General features: G+C 37.0%; 3 protein-coding genes across 5 annotated transcripts; 1 reads left to right on the top strand and 2 right to left on the bottom strand.

The window, feature by feature from the left end:
* The first annotated feature begins 152 nt into the window (after window positions 1–152).
* Window positions 153–2,934, top strand: LOC110826222 (protein BUNDLE SHEATH DEFECTIVE 2, chloroplastic-like). 3 transcript variants are annotated; one of them, XR_015813100.1, is made up of 6 exons: window positions 153–337; window positions 438–541; window positions 615–684; window positions 951–1,047; window positions 1,822–2,152; window positions 2,225–2,934. XR_015813100.1 is itself a non-coding variant. In XM_022056824.2 (5 exons), the coding sequence occupies exons 1-5, from the start codon at window positions 280–282 to the stop codon at window positions 1,420–1,422; spliced, it is 402 nt and encodes a 133-aa protein (XP_021912516.1). In that variant the 5' UTR covers window positions 153–279; the 3' UTR covers window positions 1,423–1,647. The 3 variants fall into 3 exon arrangements, 2 of the variants coding, with proteins under 2 accessions (XP_021912516.1, XP_021912515.1); XM_022056824.2 differs by lacking the exons at window positions 1,822–2,152; window positions 2,225–2,934 and adding an exon at window positions 1,344–1,647 and having other exon boundaries at window positions 444–541; XM_022056823.2 differs by lacking the exons at window positions 1,822–2,152; window positions 2,225–2,934 and adding an exon at window positions 1,344–1,647 and having other exon boundaries at window positions 158–337.
* Window positions 1,639–2,807, bottom strand: LOC110826221 (putative carboxylesterase 6). Its single transcript, XM_022056822.2, has one exon. It carries the CDS (start codon window positions 2,805–2,807, stop codon window positions 1,866–1,868), a length of 942 nt encoding a protein of 313 aa, XP_021912514.1. The 3' UTR covers window positions 1,639–1,865.
* A 7,900-nt stretch (window positions 2,935–10,834) lies between the features above and the next one.
* On the bottom strand, window positions 10,835–19,150 carry LOC110826220 (SPX domain-containing protein 1-like). The gene is made up of 3 exons (XM_022056821.2): window positions 18,712–19,150; window positions 12,120–12,246; window positions 10,835–11,493 (listed from the first exon to the last, which is right to left on the bottom strand). The coding sequence occupies exons 1-3, from the start codon at window positions 19,006–19,008 to the stop codon at window positions 11,057–11,059; spliced, it is 861 nt and encodes a 286-aa protein (XP_021912513.1). The 5' UTR covers window positions 19,009–19,150; the 3' UTR covers window positions 10,835–11,056.
* Between the last annotated feature and the right edge of the window lie 74 nt (window positions 19,151–19,224).

Genomic DNA, 19,224 nt, shown 5'->3' with positions numbered 1-19,224 from the left:
ATTAATTACGATACAGTTGTCTTCCTCTAAAAGGCCTTGTATTAGGCCTTGTTTAATAATTTGACCCCGTGGATTTCTTTCAAGGCCGGGCTTTTCTTCACCACTGGTCCATAGCCATATATGTACGCACAATCTCTGCGTATATGTATATATAATATGCATGTCAAGGAGCCTTCTCCAAGCCCAGAAGCGTCGCAATCTAATCCTGCTGCTGAGAATTCGGTGATTGCAAAAGCCATGTACACAAATTGAATTGAATTTCAAACTCAAATTTCAGAAATGGCGTCTGTCTTAGACATAGCACCTTTGCTTCCGCTTCGAGCTTCAACGAAATCATGTTCTCTATATCTCTCTCTACTTTATGTCTCTCGATAGTTCCGGTGACATTCTCATGATTCTAAAACTGTAATGTGTTTCTCTGTAAATTCTGTGGTTAGGGACAGGGAAGTGTATAAGGAATTGTAGGAAGCAGAAGGTTTTGTGGAACCAAGATGTGTTTCAAGGCAGTTCAATTGCTAAACTTCACTACGTGGAAGCTAAGGTTAGACGTTGAAGAAAATTGCTAGACCGTAAGCTCAACCCAAAGCTAAATTCAATTTGTTCTGGTTTCGCAGGCAGCAGCAGGAAGTAGTAACCAGAATACGAAGCCAAATAGTGTAATCTGTGCTGATTGTGATGGCAATGGTAAGATGAACTCCTCAGAATTGATCCCACACCTTGTTTGATTTTCTGATTGCATAAAGTAAAAACTTACCTCGTTTTAGATGGTCACTATCAGAAAATAGAAGAAATTAAAGATGCTACAATAAAACCCTCTTACAATTTTTAATTTTCTATAACATAAATAACGAGTAATTAGCTGTAAGATGACAAGATTTATGTGAATAAACCTATTGATGACATGATTTGGAGTTTATTTAGATACATATATTTAGGTGTTTGATTTGCAGGAGCTGTTTTGTGCTCACAATGTAAAGGGAGTGGAGTCAATGCAGCCGACGTCTTCAATGGACAATTTAAAGCTGGTGACTCATGTTGGCTTTGTGGGTAAATACTGCAAATATTGTTTATTCTTCAAACTGTCTTATTATGCTTCAGTTTTCTCATTATGAATTGGCATAGTTTACATCTAGTTTTCCTGGGTCAACGACGTGCATTTTGGGTTTGAAGTAGTAGTCAGAAGCTAAGAACAAGTTCGAATATATAACATTTTAGGATCAACCTTTGTTCTTTAATGTTGCTACTTGGCATACGAAAGGTCAATTTGAGCAAAAGAGGCTAACAGGTTTGAGTTATTTCTCTTGGAGTAGCCTTGAATTGGGTGTTAATATGTTTTTATCCAGAGGCAAAAAGGAGATGTTGTGCGGGAACTGCAATGGAGCTGGCTTCATTGGTGGTTTCATGAGCACTTTTGATGAGTAGAATTTTGCCTGGTATACTGGAGGTTGAGTGTTGCGTGAATTCCCTTAAAGCACAGATGTGAATTTTACTATACGTATTCTTTTCTTTGGTGTTCGTATTCAAAACATGATAGGCTCAGTAATCTATAAGCAGTTCGTTGCTATTAAGCTACTACGAACTCAAGTACTCATTTGAGGCTGTATCATTCTAAATTTTGAAATATATCTCTGAAGTTACTAATGTTAATTTTCTCCTTTGATTATGCCACCAATTTATGTATAGAAGGGATTAAGATTGTTTTATTGTGAGTACATGTATATATTGATAGAATAGACTTCTAATTTCCATTTTCTATGGCTGCTGGAAATTAGAAGAATCGAAAAGCAAGAATATGTGTCAATATACCCATAATTTCTGCAGGCTATAGCAGCATGAATCTAGGGGCTAAAGCCATTTGAGATATGTTAATAGCTCCTCATGAACTCACTCATCTGTTCCTGGAGCAAGCAGGTTGATTCAGATTTAGGATTAAAGACATGGAACACATGTGACTCTCCTTCTGATTCCATAAGCTTGACATGTCTCACTCCCTTTTTTTGCAAAAACTCTGCATGCATAAGTCCCCTTTCCTTCAAAAAATCCAACTCAGCAACAAAAACTGCCACTGCTGGAAATTCACTCCTCCATTCCCGGACAGACACTTCCTGCATCGCAAGATTACATCCAAAGTAATCTCGGTTCGATCCTTCAGGTACACTAAGCATCCAAAACATGTCATTACTTTTCACATCTCCGGCATCCTCATCTGCCATTTCTCTCTCAGTCCTCTTTTCGCTGCCAAAATAAGGATGAATCAACATCAACCCTTTGATGTCAACACGAGGAACCTTATTCCTCATCACTTTGATAGCAACCTGGTGTGCAATGTTCCCTCCAGCACTGTCACCAGAGAGAAAAACCCGGGAGAGATCACCCTGCTTGAGCCACGGTTCAGCATTGACATGTCTGGATAGCCATTGAAGAGAGCTGTAGCAATCATCATAAGCAACAGGGAGACGATTCTCCGGTGCCAGACGATAGTCAATGGAGAAAACAATGGATTTGGATTTGACAGAGAAGTCTCCCAGAAAGTGATGGTAACCAAGCCAGGTGGTGGAGCCAACACAAAACCCACCACCATGAAAATAAACCACGATCGGCATTAGCATGTCAAGGGGCTTCTTGGTTTCCGGGAGGAAGAGTCTTGCTGTCACCAGCTTTGATGGGTCAATAACTACATCCTTTGATTTGTATCCATCAATGCTCATTTCCGGCGAGGCAGTAGCTATTTCCGGAGCAAACCGATTGACAGAACCATCTGAAAAGACTTGTAGATAGCCCGGTGCTTCTGCTACTAAAATAGACATATTCCTTCCAAATTGAAATTGTTTTGGTGAGCTTCACCTTGCATATTGAAGAAACTTTGATGGGGTTATGTAGGATCATTGAATCTACCTGTGGAATTAATTTTAAGCTTTTCTTTTAACATGTCAACTGCAACATTTGATACTTTATATCGATTGAAAATAAAAATGGAGGAGAGCCAAGATTCGTGAGGCACCTTCCAGCGAGATTAGGTAATAAAGTCAAGTTGGAGCAGAGTTGATTGGAATTTCTTGTAAACGTGAAATAACACAGGAGATCAAAACGAGGCATCAGACAAGGCTCCAACCTTGTCTTTTTACTTAGGATTCAATTGCTGCTATGGCGATTTGTTAATAATAAAAACTGTAATAAACTTTCTAATTAAAAAAAATTCGTAATTTCATGCCAAAAAAAAAAAGAAAGAAAAAAAAAATTAGAAACCAAATGAATCACATATGTGGCATTGTAATGAAATTATACTATAGATGAGAATAGAGTACTTGAGATTATTAATTCATATATTTTCACAACAAATAAATTCTATAAAATTCATACAAATTCTTAGTAAATTCATAATTTTTACTCACATTTCAAAAATAAAAATATAAATTTACAGATTAAATTCATATCAAATCTAAAATGTTTTGAGGAGAATGGTCTTCAGCCTATAAATTTCTTCAAACCAATTTTAGTTCCAAAAATATTAGTTCAGTTCCATTTGATTTAAAACAGTTTTTTTACTATCAGATTAACATAACACTTTAATTAATTTATTCCATGTGTATAAATAAAAAGATTAGATTCAATAGTTCATGTAAATATGTACACTATATCTCTCAGTCAGTATAATTTGATAATCACCCTAATCATTTATTCTTTTAGTAGAAGAAATGAAGCATGCAAGAATAAGAAAAGAAATAAGTAGAGAGTGATATATTAAATTACAACCAGATAAACATAACACTTCAATTTTAATACTCAGTCATATAACACAATTTTGTAAAAAAGTTAAAATTATCCACATTCATCAACACAGGAAAACTCCATCATTACAGGTTGTAGGATCTCAACATGAGCCTACTTGTTTGAATGTGCCAATTTATAAGACACAAAAGGAGTAGAAAAGCCTTCTTATCTTATTCCTCCTAGCATCATATTTATATATACATACATATATATATATATGTTATTATAGTAGTGGAGATTTAAAAGCACATAAAAGATCCTAGTAGCTTTTACATGAGATACTGTGTTTCACATTTAAAAATATATCTATAAACGAAAGACTCTAGTAGCTTTTACATAAAAAAATTGAATTATGTCGATTAAATGATCAAATGTCATATTACACGGATCAGTTATGATTCAACAACTATTAATTTTAATTTATCACTCTACATTTCCCGATAATAACCTTACTAAAGTGCCAAATACATCCTCATATTTTTTTAAAAAAATATAAGTACCAAATACAATAGCTTAAAGAAATAAATACCATATCTATATATTTTTCTGGCTTCAATTTTTTTATTAGATCTTGAATAAAGATATAATTAATTGTGTAAATTAAGATAATTTCAAATTAATTCACAGTAACTAATTATAATAGTGATAAACTAAATTAATGTACAATCGAATAAAAAATAATAAGTAAATAATAATTCTAAAATTAAATAGACATAAGATTTTATGTGAAAACTCCTTCAGCATAAAGGAAAAAATTACGAGTGAAACTCCGAATTAAATTCACTATCAACGAAAATAAGTACAAAATAATCAAGTAAGTATTAAATCCAGAACAAAAAGAATAACATATTTTTGTTCATAACTTCGAAGAAAAAAAAAATCAAATTAACATTTCTTGAGAAAAAACGAAATAGCTTATGTCTATGGTGATGTCACCAATGAGAGAGAATGATAACATCTTTTTTTTTCTCTTGCCGACCACTCTACCACTCTACCATATATGTCTGTATATGTGTATGTATATATATATACCCTTCCTTTCTTTTTTCTCTTTCTTCTCTCTTTTTTTTTCTTCTCTCTCTTTTTCTTTCGCACAAACACTCTTTTTTTTTCTATTTTTTCTTCTCTTTTTTTTCTGTTTGATCTTGCAACACACATACATATATATATATATATATATATATGAGTTGCAGTCCTAATTCTTTTTTTTTTTAAATCACTAATTTGCCGTTTTTTCTCAATGGACCAGATCTTAACAATCTCTCCCTCCAATTTATGAGAAATATCAACTCATTTATTACTCAATTTTCACTTAATTCTTCTGTCTTGGTGCAGAATTGATGTTTGTCATAGTCAGATCAGTCTGAATATTCTTCAAAGAACTCATCTTCTCTTTTATTATATTTATCCACCGATTCTGCACTTCTTAAAAACTCTCTGGCTCCCTCTCTTCAGTAACTATAATATACTCATGAATTTTGGTCGCCACATTAGCCAGATCAATCTGAATATTTTTCAAAAAACTTATCTTCTATTTCATTGCATTTATCCACTAATTCTGTACTTATTAAACGTTCTATGACTTCCCCCTCTTCAGTAATTGTAATATACTCAAAATTTAAATATCTGGTAGATAAATGTTGTGTTCTGTTTGACCTTCTAACATGACGTTCTTCAATAATATGAGGTGGTGGAGGTTGTTTCCTCTGCTCAATATTATCATTTACATCTACTGGTACTGACACATAATCACTTTTATCTCCTTCATTACTAAAATTTCTAATTATAGGAAGAATCAACGCAGGAAAATGAATTTCTTCACTTGTAATCTTCTCAGATATCTCAAAATCTAGTAGGGTATTATGTTAATCAAATATTACATCTCTCGACTTGATAACTTTATTCTTTATTGAATCTCATAACCTGTACTCAAACTCTGTATCTCCATAACATAGAAAAACACATAAAATTGTTCTCTCATCAAGCTTTTGTCTCTGCTCCTTAGGTACATGCATAAATGTCTTGCAGCCAAAAACTTTCAAACGAGAATAACTGACATCCTTCCCAGACCATACTCTTTTAGGAATATCAAAATCTAAAGGAGCTTATGGGGATTGATTCATCAAGTAGCAGACAATGTAAAGTGTTTCACCTTAAAATAGTTTTGGTAGATTAGTCACTTTGAGCAAGCATCTGACCTTCTCTAAGATGGTTTTATTTGTTCTTTCAGCAACACCATTGTGTTGAAGAGTACTTGGAATAGTCTTTTTATGTCTGATTTCGTGCTGTAAACAGTAATTCTCAAATTCTTTTGAAATATATTCGTCACCATTGTCACTGCGAAAACACTTTAAAAGTGTTCTTTTTCTTTTTCATGGAACTGTTTGAAACACTATAGAACCTGATCTTTTTCTTTTCAAAATAAACACCTAAATTTTTTGTGAAGTATCATCAATAAATGTAACAAAATATCTATTACTACCTAATGATTCCACATCAATGAGACCACGTATATCATAATAAACTAACTCAAGTACATTCATTTTTCTTTAAAAAGAATTACTAAAAAAAATTATATGTTGCTTATCACATAAACAATCATCACAAGAGTTTAAATCCCTACCTTTAGCAGAGAAAGTGAGAGACTTCTTTGCCAAAATCTGCAATCATTTCTCACTCATATGAGCCAACCTCTTATGCTACAAATCTGGCAAAACATCTTCTTCTACTGCATTCAGAGTATTTTTAATTATCTTCACTTGAATCTTATACGGTGTATGACACAGTCTATCCCTTGTAATTATAATTAAACCTTTGATAAGTTTCTATTTTCTACCACCAAGATCCAAAGCATGTGTAGAAATCAGATTTATGCGTGAATCAGGTACATGTCGTACATTTTTCAAAGTTAATGTGCAACCAATATCTGTCTCCACACAAATATCACTAATACCTACAATATCTGCATAACTAGTATTATTCATCTTTACTTTGTCAAAGTTCTATGTTTTAAACATAGTAAAGACATTCATCCCGGGTGTCGCATGGTAGAATGTTGCTGAATCTGTAACGCCCAATAATTTTTAAATTTTTTTTTTATTATTATTAATTTTATTTTTATTTATTTTATTTTATTTAGTTTATTTTAATTAAATTTAATAAAAATAAAAATAACAATAATTGTAAAATTGGGTAAAAATATTATTTAGATTTAATTGAAATTGATTTTGGGAAAAAAGGGTGAAAATTAGGATTCTGGGGGTATTTTGAAAAGAAAATCGGAAACCGATGGTCAAAACGCAATTTAAAAAAATTGTGACCCGTCAGTGCCACGTCAGCAGCCACGTCAGCGGCCCAATCAGCAGCCCTGACCAACCAGGACCTGCCGCGTGGCAAGACCACGTCGACCCGGGAACGGGCCACGTGGGCGATCCGCGTGCGCACGATCGGACGGCCTAGATGCGTCCCCGCGCGCACGAACGGCCCAGATTAAGCGTGCGCACGAACGGCCCAGATGCAAGCGCACGGACGGCCCAGATGCACGCGCACAGACGGCTCAAATTCAATCGCGCACGGACGGCCCAGATTTAATCAAAATGGACGGCTATGATCAAAAGGCAAAAGGGTATAAAGAGAACCCCCACACCTGACCACAAAAACCCTAACCGCCTGCCCTCGCTGGAGAAGACGAACCAGACGCCGGAGGAGCCGGCCGCCGCCACCCGCCGCCGCACCAGGGAGTTTTCCGACCGCCGATCGAGGTAAATTTCATACCCCCGGCTTGTTTTTCAATGCTGAGTTTCCCTGTGGCTAAATCGGCGCCAAAATCCCGGCCAAACGGCCGAAAAACACGACCGAAACCCAGCGGCGACGCTGCGCCCCTCCTCGATTTTTGCCTCTGATGAGGCCCTTCCTGGCCTCCGTTTGATACAATTTTTATATCACCGTGATCACCATTCTTTTCTCTACAGGTTGATCGGAGCCAAATCACCAAAACACGAACCTCGCCGGAGAGCCGCCGCACCCGAGAGCATTGCTGCCAATAAGCTTCGGTTTTTCGTAATTTTTTGGCCCCCCGAGGGCCCTAGGGTTGTTTTATCGCAGGGACCAATGCAAGTGTGGCCGAATTCGGCCGAAAATGGCCAACTCGAGGCAAATCCCCGCTGCAAGCGGCGTCTTCGTCACCGGAGCACGGCGGAGCCGCCGTGCCGGAATTGCGATATTGGTCGAAAGGGGCCCTGGGTCTAATTTAGGATTTTTTGGGATACGTGTAGGTACTAGTAGTGCGTTTCAGTTTTCCGGGAAAAATTCAGAGAAAATTAGGGACAGCCTGTGGACGCACTGTAGAGCCGTATTCGGACCCCGAAACAAGTAAGGACCCCTCACCCTATTTCCTATCACGGTATTAAAGTTCAATAAATGATAAAACGGTATTTCATGAATCAACAGATGTGTGAAATTGTTTAAGGTCGCTAATGGAGCCCAAGTCTGGGGTGTTTGTCGGTCAGCTGTTGTTTGTCCTATTTTACAGTTTTAAATGCGGTATGAGGTCTGATGTTTTCATTTCATAGTTTCGTGTGCATATTTTACTGTTTTATTGATTATGGGTTGAATGGTTGAGAACCCGATGTTGTATGTTGTCTTGTTTGACATAAATTACTGGTTTGCTTGTTTGTGTGTGAATTGATGGTGCTGACTGAGGAAAAGGGGAATGAAAGGTTATGTAAATTGATAATTGTATAATGTGGTCAGCCTGACTAGATATCCTAGGAGATGGTGGACGGACCGGGTCCGTAGGGAACCCTACCGGGATTGTGGTCTCTCATACCGGACGGGGTATGGAGACCTTATGTGTTTTGGCGCCCATACCGGACGGGGTATGGGGACGGCCCTGGAATCTGATTACAAGTGTTAAGGGTTCACGGGTAGCGGGACCCCTATGGATCCCCATGGATACTAGTAGGCTGGTAAATGAGGAAAAATATGTTGTGTAATGATTGAATTGCAAAAGGCGTTATAAGTATTATGTTATACAGTTCATATGATTTTATGATGATGATAATGTTATTGCTTTCGTATATTGTTTTATGAATTTCACCGAGATAAGTGGATAGTAAAGGTTTTTATGTTAATAAACGAGTTTATTATAAATCATGCTCCATTGGTCTTTTGTATTTTCTACCCACCTTTACTTCCGTGGCGGTGAGATAGTGTGATGTCTTTACTGGGCTGGTGTAGCTCATTCCTTATTTAATCATTTCAGATCAGGAAGACATTGTTCCCGAACCCGTTTCGCAGGAAGACGGCGAAGGGGACGCCTAAAGACTCCGTAGTTATAATTATAGCTTTTACTTTCGAGTTTCTCTCTTTTAGTTAGTTTGTTCTTTTATACTTTGAGTACGTTTTTTGTTTTAGTGTAAGGGATGTTAATCGAAATTTTTATTTCGCTTCCGCATTTGACCTTTTAATACGCATATTTCATGTTAAATTTCCGGGGCCGTTACAGAATCAATAACTCACTCAATATCAAGATCAATAACATGATCATGATCCTCAACAAAATAGAGTACAATCAATTTTGCATCATCAGTTATAGTTGTTGTGGTATTCTGATCATCTGCCTTATTCTAATTATTATGTTCTCTTTTTCAAATTCTTCAGTTTGGTTTCATATGTTATTTTTTTCCACAATAATAACAATTGAATTTGCTTTTATTATGTCATTTAGGATCTCTACTTTTTCTTCTACCTCTACTTTTTGTGACAAGGGTTTGTGAGGTATCAATGTCCATATCCTTCCTTCTGACCTCCTCATTATAAAAATTATTATTTACCATGAATGAAAACAAAACACCGTCTGGAGCAGAGTTACTAAGAAACACCACCAAAGTTTTCCAACTATCTGACAACAAACTCAAAAATAATAATGTCTGTATTTCATCATCTATGATTAATTTCATAATATTCAATTGATTTATTAGATCTTGGAATTCATTCAAGTATTCTGCTATTGACTCTCCATCTCGCAGCTTCAGATTTACTAACTTTCTGATAACAAAAACTTTATTTGGATCATTTTTTCTCTGGTACATATTCTCTAAGTTTTTCTACAAATCTTGTGCATCGACTTTTTTACTTATATAGTGATAGACACTATCGAATAGTTTCAACAGCTTTCTTGTGCATTTTCTTCCAATTATCTTCTGATTTTTCGGTTGGCTTGACAGTTTTTAATTTAATATAATCATATTGATCTCTGTAATAAGGAAGATCTTCTATATTCGTCTTTCGAATTGAATAATTTGAAGTTATCAGTTTAATCATAGTACATGCATATTCGTCTATCCTAATTTGCACAATTAATTTTATACCATAGATTAACCAGGTTCTGATACCATTTGTTGGGTCCCGAATATGAATATAATTAATTGTGTAAACTAAAATAATCTCAAATTAATTCGCAAGAACTAATAATAATAATTTTAAGCCAAATTGATACACAACCGAGTAAAAAATGATAAGCAGATAATAAATTCAAAATTAAGTAGACACAGAATTTTATGTGAAAAATCCTTCAGCATGAAGAAAAAAATAACATGTCAAAGTCAGGATCAAATCCATTATTAATAAAAATTAGGATAAGATTACCCACCAATAATTAAATTCAGAACAAAAAGAATAACATATTTTTTGTGCAAAATTTGAAAAAAAAAAATTAAATTAAATTAACCTTCTCCAAAAAAGACGAAGTAACTAAGTTCGGTGATGATACCACCGATGAATGAGAATGACAACCTCCATTTTCTTTTTCTCTTGGCCGCCACTCTACCCCATATATATATATATATCCTGCCTTTCTCTTTTCTCTTCGTTCTTTTTTTTTTTTTCTTTTCTCTCTTTCTTCCTCACAACCACTTTTTTTCTGAATTTTTTCTTCTCTTTTTTTTTTTTTTTTTTTTTGGTTTGATCGTGCAACATGTATGTATGAGTTGCAGTTCTAATTCTTTTTTTTTTCTTTTCAAATAACTAATTTGTCTTTTTTTTTCTTTCAATGGGCTGGATATTGACACTTTCAGTCTTTCTTTTTTTTTTTTTCAAAAGAAGAAAAGATATCCCTCTTCCAAAGGGTAGTTTAATTTAAAGATACAACAGTTGGTGTACATAATCTAGTGTTAGCCAATTTACTGAAAAAATTAGCCTGGACAAGTAAAAGGCGAGGGAGAGAGGGATTGGAAATGGAAAACTCTCTATGATCCATCTCTTTCACTCCCCCAGATGTTAAAAGCTATTTGGCGATCTGTTCTAAGACAGGAATTTTCTTCCAGTCCTCCTCCAAGGCATTACTTTGCATAGGAGGCAGTGAGAAAATGCTCAGTGTTGAACTTCCACTACGAACTTCCTTTAAAACACGCAATGCTGATGAAGTTAGCTTAACATACATACTCTCCATATGCTCAATATCAGCAAGTTGTTTAGGAACGCATAAAGGAATTTCTTTACTCAGAGTGGAATGGTTGGGACCCTCATTATCATCCTTAGTTTCTTCAAGTGATGATGATATGTTCATAGAGAACACGTGATCAAGTATTGCTTCACATTCCTTTACAAGCTTGTTAAGCACATCAGTTTTGAAGAATGGTTCTTGCAAGACCTTCTGAATGAAAGGCATGCGAATGAGACCACCAGTTCGTTTGTCATATTTCTTTAAGATCTTCACCAGTCCTACGTGCAACATAACATGGTTTGATAAGACAAATGATTACCATAAGTTTTGGAAGAATAGAATATCAAACAAAACTGAAAGAATCATCTTTCTTTTTTTCCAAAAGGAGAATTAATTGGTGTAATAGTCCGTTTATCAATTAAAAACAATCCTAATTATGTCGGGCCACCCGAGCACCAAACAAGGTGTTTCCATGACAAACTGAAAACCTTAGTCTCACAATATCCTCGGTCCAATGGCATCCTACCATAAGTTGGTAACATAGAACCATCTTAATAAAGTCATTCCTATTCACATTTTCTATATTACCAAAAGCTCATCCAGCCACTCCCTGCAGCTAGATCCAAACATCCAAGCGATTATTGGACCATACCTAACTTTGAATGTACAGCATCCTGTTTTGTTGCTTCGGGTGTTTTCTATCTGCTTTACATTTGCTTTGGCAAAAACTAAGTCCCCTCAGTTTCCTCCCTCACTTTATTCAACTCAATAAAGCTCACAGCAAACCACTCTAATACAGTGTTTCAGAAAAACCATAAGCAACATCTAAAGCACTATAACTTCCATGATTGCCGATGGAAATATAAAACATTCAGAATGGAACATGAAATGAGAATTTACACACCTGTGTAATTAAGTGCACTGTAATTCTCCAACAAAACCATCTCTCCATGAAAATCCACAATCTCTCTTCCCACTTTCATCAATTCATCATTGGAATCCTCAGCCTTTGCCACTCTGTCTTGCAGCTCCTGCATACCACCCACAAAAAGTGAGACAAAAAACAAGGGGGAGAGAGAGAGAATTAAACACATATTAGCACTCCCACCTTCCCTTTCAGATCCAATGAATGCTATAACATATAGCTTATGGAATAATGCAATAACCCAAAGTCTACAGGTTCACCAAAAACTGAAATGGGTAAACATGATTCAGCAGGTGAAACACAATCGATCAATTAAAGCACTTGCAGATTATATTAAAGAATAATTTATTTAACGGATTGACTATTGCTGAAGGACATAACCTAAAATTGGTCAGTGTCCTTATAAGATGCTAGAAGAACTCATTTAATCCCCACCAGCACAAACACTCACTAACAGAGAAATTTGCATTTTGAGGAACAAAATAGAGCCTTGGTTCCTAGTGAGATCCCACATATTAACAACCTAAACCTTCATCAAATTGATCTCAAAAAGAAACAAAGTGAAAAATCATAAAGCCTCACTTCTCTGATGTAGTTGTTCTGCACAAGAAAACTTAGCTGAATCCCACCGTAATGCCAAACTTAGGTGGGATATCATAGACTTGAAGGAAGAAACAATAAGCAGAAAGGAAGGCAGGTCTCAATGCCAGTAACACCCTTACAGTCCAGATATGGCTCCTTCTGTGACCATGTATTTTTTGTGTGGATGTTTACAAGTGACATCAATGTGATTCCAAGTTAATAGAGATATAGGCATATAGCATTACTTGACTAATCGGAGCAATACTGTAAATTCTAAGTTATACCAAGTTCTAAGTTCAAGAGAATTATGAACAAAAATAACCGCTAAGGTAGTATGAAAATTAAGTGGCATTTGAAAGTACAGGGAAAATGAATCACACCAAGTGATAACAGGAACTTTGGATCCCTTCAATTTATTAGAAGAGTTTATGGTATGAGATTATAGCCTAGATTCATTTGAAATAAGTTACAAGGGAAAGAAAGTCATAAAGAATAAAATAAGGGGAAAAAAGATAAACAGTTTTTGTTATTAATGATTTTTTCTGTTGAGTTTAAATTCAAAAAAAATGAAATCCACCGTGAAGTTGTTTCACGGAAGGATACGTAAAATTTCATGCGATGTGTATGCATGATTTTCGGTCGATCTGATTTGATCGGTTGGTTGATGTAATCTGTTTAAATTTATATTTATATATATATATATGCTGAAATAAAAAGAAGATTTTACTTCTTCTCTCCAAAGAAAGTGCACGCCTCTTCAAAACAGCAAAACAGAGGCAGTTGCATCAGCTTGCTCTGTTTTGCTGTCCTCTCTCTCCTCAACTTTCTCTCTCTAAGTTTTCTCATTCACAGAGCCACCTTTCAAGCTTATTCGCTTTCGATCAACAAGTGGTATCAGAGCGGTTATCTTAAGGGACCGGTATACCAATATACCCTCAAAAAATCCAATGACATCCACTGGAACAACACCCCCTCCACACTTCAATGGAGAAAACTACCATGTATGGGCAATCAAAATGAGAGCCCATCTGAAAGCTTTAAGTCTGTGGTATGTTATTCTGAATGACAGTGATCCTCTTCTACCAGGGGACACTGCCACTATAAACCAAATCAGAAGGCACGAGGAAGATAAAGCCAAGAAACCAAAGGCAATTGCTTGCCTTTTCTCGGCCGTTTCGGATAGGGTATTTTCAAGAATTATGAACTTCGAATCACCAAAGGCTGCTTGGGAGAAACTTAAGGAAGCGTTCGATGGAGGAGTCAGAAGCAGGAAGGTAAAAATCTTGAGACTGAAGAGTGAGTTTGCATTACTCAGAATGCAGGAAAATGAATCAGTGAAAGACTATGCATCCAAACTCTCGGATGTGGTAAACAAAATAAGACTGCTTGGGGAGGATTTTTCAGAATCAAGGGTAGTAGAGCAGATTCTTATCAGCTTGCCCCCCAAATTCGAGTCTAAAATCTTAGCCTTGGAGGAGCTAGCAGACATAGAGTCTATCTCCTCGGCTGAGCTGATAAACAAGCTTCAATCCAGTGAGCAACGTGTAAATATGCATGTTCGACAAATACTGAGGGAGCCTTAATTTCAACTCAGATCAAAGGCAGCTCTTCAACACAAAATCAAGGAAGGAGTGGATGGAATCAAACTGGAAACCAGAATTCCAGTAAACAAAGAAAATATTCTCAGTGTAGTATCTGTTCCTTAACAAATCATTCTGAGAATGAGTGCTGGTACAAGGGAAAGAAAACCGTTCGGTGCAATTTTTGCAAAAGGCTTGGGCACAAGGAGAAATTCTGTAGACAGAAACAGAAGCTGGAAGAATCACAGCCAAAGCAGGAACAACAACAAGCCAATGTCACCAAGGTGTCCTGTGAACAAAATGACACAATTCTCGTTGCACTAAGTAAGCTGTTAGTGGAGGATGATACTCTCTGGGTGGTGGACAGTGGATGCACCTCCCACATGTGCAAGGATGAGAGCTTATTCGTATCACTTGACAGAACAATCACTGGCCAGGTCCGACTTGGAAATGGTATGCTGGAAACCATCAAGGGCAAAGGCAACATAGTCATTGAAACCAAGGAAGGTAGGAAACTAATCACTGATGTAAATTTTGTTCCTACCCTCTCACAGAATCTTCTCAGTGTGAATCAGATGACTGATCGGGGCTACTCGGTGGGATTCAAGGATAACTGCTGCAGGATATATGATCCTGAGGATCGCTTGATTGCTTTCATCCAAAAGAAGAATCAAGTCTACTCCTTGAAACTCAGAGAAGTAGTTGAGAGGGCCAGTGTTGCCTCTGTAACTGAATGTGAGATTCGGCACAGGCGCCTTGGGCATTTTCATACGGCTGGGCTATAACAACTGCAGAAGGGAGGTCTAACCAAGGACCTCCCAAATATTGCAGTCACTGAGACAGTATGTGGTGCATGTCAGATGGAGAAATTAGCAAGGAATTCATTTCCTTCGCAAGCAGATTGGAGAGTAAAAGAGAAGCTGGCACTTATCCATTCTGACATTTGTGGTCCAATGACAGAAAACTCCATGAGTGGTTGCAGGTATTTTGGCTTGTTCATAGATTATTTTTCCAGGATGATTTGGGTTTGTTTCCTGCAGAATAAAGCTCAAATTTTAGGTGAATTCAAGAAGTTCAAGACTATTGTAGAGAAGGAAAGTGGTAGTGTACTGAGGTGCCTAAGGACAGATAATGGACTTGAATTCAATTCTAGCCAATTCAATGATTTCTGTTATGAGAATGGGATCAAAAGGCAGCTCACGACACCATATTCTCCTCAACAAAATGCTGTCTCGGAGAGAAAGAACAGAACCGTTGTGGAAATGGCAAGAAGCATGCTTGCTGACAAGCACCTGCCTAAAGCCTTGTGGGCTGAGGCAGTGAACACTGCTGTGTTCCTGCTCAACATGCTGCCTACAAAGGCTGTAAAGCATATGACACCGGCGGAGGCCTGGAGTAGCATCAAACAATCAACTAAGTATCTAAAGGTGTTTGGATCCGTGTGCTACTGCCATATCTCGGATGACAGGAGATCCAAGCTAGAAATGAATGCTGAATTGGGAGTATTTTTGGGATGCAGTACTGAAGCAAAAGCATATAGAATTCTAAACCTAAAAACCAACAAGCTTATGATTCGAAGATATGTAACGGTGGATGAAAACAGCTACTGGAATTGGGAGAAGCAGAAAGTCGAACAAGACTGTGTCACAGTTGAAGAAGGAAAGAAATCAATGACAGTATCAAACCCAACTCAAAGTGATGAAGAAGATGAAGAAAGTGAAGCAGAAGAGAGAATAAAAATGAAAAGTCTAACTGACATCTATGAGAGGTGCAGCTTTGCCTCAAAAGAACCTTCCTCTGTTGAGGAAGCACTTCAGCAGCAAGAGTGGAGACTTGCCATGGAAGAGGAAATCAGGATGATCGACAAAAACAATACTTGGTCTCTGGTAAAATCAAGTACAAAAAAAAAACCTATTGGAGTAAAGTGGGTGTTCAAAGTGAAACTCAATCCGGACGGGACAACAAACAAGCACAAGGCACGGCTTGTGGCAAAAGGGTACTCCCAGCTTCCAGGAATCGACTACACAGAGACCTTTACTCCTGTGGCCAGATATGAAACAATTAGACTCATTCTGGCCATGGCAGCTCAGTTTAGTTGAAGTGTGATGCATTTGGATGTGAAATCGGTCTTCTTGAATGGAAAGCTGAATGAAGAAATTTATATTGAGCAACCACCGGGGTTCATTCAACCTGGAAAGGAGAGACACGTCTATCTTCTTCACAAGGCCCTATACGGCCTCAAACAGGCTCCACGAGCCTGGTATGATAAGTTAAATACATACTTACTCCACTGTGGGTTTGAAAGGAGCATGACAGAAAATACACTGTATGTGAATAGAGATTAAGACAGTCTTATCACTGCAGTATATATTGATGATATACTGGTGACAGGCAGCAACAAAAAAAAAATGATAGAGTTCAAGCTGAAATTGGAAAATGAATTTGAGATGTCTGATCTTGGGGAGGCTACCTACTTCCTGGGAATGGAGATTCGTCAAAGTAACCTGGGTATTTTTCTTTCACAAGGCAAGTATGCCAAAGAAATTCTAAATAAATTCAACATGAATCACTGTAAATCAGTGTCTACACCACTGGTGTCCAACCTGAAATTGTCAAAGGACGAAAAATGTAGCAAAGTTGAAGAGGGGAATTACAGAAGTCTGATTGGGAGCCTTCTGTATCTCACGGCTACCAGACCAGATATTTTGTTTGCAGTAAGTTTGCTTTCAAGGTACATGGCTTCACCGAAGGAATCACACTTACAAGCTGCCAAACATGTGCTGAGGTACTTGAAAGGAACCTGGAATTTTGGTGTTCAATTCAAAGCAAGAGCTTAGGGTGGATTAGTCGGCTACAGTGACAGTGATTGGGCAGGAAGCGTAGAAGATGCACGTAGCACAATTGGGTACTTGTTCAAACTAGGCTCCGGTGTTTTTTCATGGGCATCTAAGAAACAGGATATTGTGGCTCAGTCCACAGCTGAGGCTGAGTATGTAGTCGCAGCTACAGCAACTAACCAAGCAATTTGGTTGAGGAAGGTGTTCAATGATGTAAAGCTGGACAAACAAACACCTACAGTGTTGTATGTAGACAACAAGTCTTCAATTGCCATTGCGAAAAATCCTGTAATGCACGGGAGAACTAAACACATCAACGTTAAGTATCATGCTATACGTGAGGCTGAGAGGAATCAAGAAATAAAGCTGATACATTGCTCCACTAATGATCAGCTTACAGACATTCTAACTAAGGCCCTGTCTAAAACTAAATTTGAGGAATTGCGGGAAAATGTGGGGATTGGTGAAAAAAGTCATTAAGAGGGAATGTTAAATTTAATGATTTTTTCTGTTGAGTTTAAATTCAAAAAAAAGGAAATCCACCGTGAACTTGTTTCACAGAAGGATACGTAAAATTTCATGCGATGTGTATGCATGATTTTCGGTCGATCTGATTTGATCGGTTGGTTGATGTAATCTGTTTAAATTTGTATTTATATATATGTGCTGAAATAAAAAGAAGATTTTACTTCTCTCCAAAGAAAGTGCACGCCTCTTCAAAACAGCAAAACAGAGGCAGTTGCATCAGTTTGCTCTGTTTTGCTGCCCTCTCTCTCCTCAACTTTCTCTCTCTAAGTTTTCTCATTCACAGAGCCACCTTTCAAGCTTATTCGCTTTCGATCAACAGTTTTTAATGTCTGATCTTGTTGGGTGTTTTCTCAACAAAGCACTAAATGCTTTTAATTTCATCAAGCCTTTCCAAGAAATTTATACATGTGAAAGCATGTATATATATGTTTGTTTGTGTTTATGTTCAAGTACATACAATCATTAAACTTTGAAACTATTAGAGGCTAAAATTTTGAAACAATTTACAGAACTTTGATGTTTCATACTAAAATTTCAGGCCTTAAAAGCCAACATGAGACACAATTCAGCACCATTTCTTGTTTACATACAATCTTGGCTTATAGATGATACAAGAAAACTCCAGCAAACAGAGGGTAATACCATTTCTAACTCTATATTACACAATTCAATAGCATCAACTTCCTTTGACCAACCAGATCATAAGGTCAAATGCCACTTAGAACACAGAACGTGTGAAATTTTTGTAACCCAACAAAAACTCTGCATATAATTTCCATAACCAGGCACTGACTTTGCTACTACGGAGAAACTCAATTCCGTCCATTTCACATTTCTTTAACATTATGTCATAGTATAACATATTCACAGTTTCTTGGGTAAATTCTAAAATTAGTAATAGAAGAAATAGACAAGATTGCGTTTCTCATAATTAGGAGTTAATCCGTATGAAAAAATTCCAAAAAATGAGAAACTCCCAACACGAACATATGAAAATTTATTTCACATCATACAAATAAATCTAAGAAAAAAAAATTGGAATACCTTCCATTTAATGACATACTCCTCTTCCTTTTCAACGAAGAACGCATTGAACTTCTCCACCTCCTGTTCCAACAAACGAACGAAATCGATCACCTCCTTAGCCACCTCAGTTTTCTCCCTGCATCCGCAATCCCCGCCGTCTGCTAGATCCGAGTTCTCCAATCTGGGCCTTTTGTTAGCCGGCTTGGGGCAGATCAGCTTCAGCTGCTTCTTTAAATCCTTGTACGATAAGAACTTGTCCCTCCAATCAGGCAACGTCTCCTCGATCAGTCCGCTGAGGCTCTTCCAGAACTTCATGCTCCAACACTCACCGGATCAGACTAGCCGGCATATAAAGAACCACCCTTCCCGGAGGATTTGCCGCCGTTTTGATGAACTGCGCGCGTCTTCAGTAACCAACAAAAAGATAAAACAGAGAGAGAATTACTGTTGGGAAGTGCGCATTGGGGGTTGGATATGATTGGAATATTCTTGAGAAGGGAATTACCGAACAGAATATTCCATATTAAACTT

This window comes from Carica papaya, chromosome 7 (assembly GCF_054855325.1).
Source record: "Carica papaya isolate Zhongbai chromosome 7, ASM5485532v1, whole genome shotgun sequence".
NCBI lineage: Eukaryota > Viridiplantae > Streptophyta > Magnoliopsida > Brassicales > Caricaceae > Carica > Carica papaya.
The sequence above is the reverse complement of the archived record's forward strand: the minus strand, read 5'-3'. Positions and strand labels throughout refer to the sequence as shown.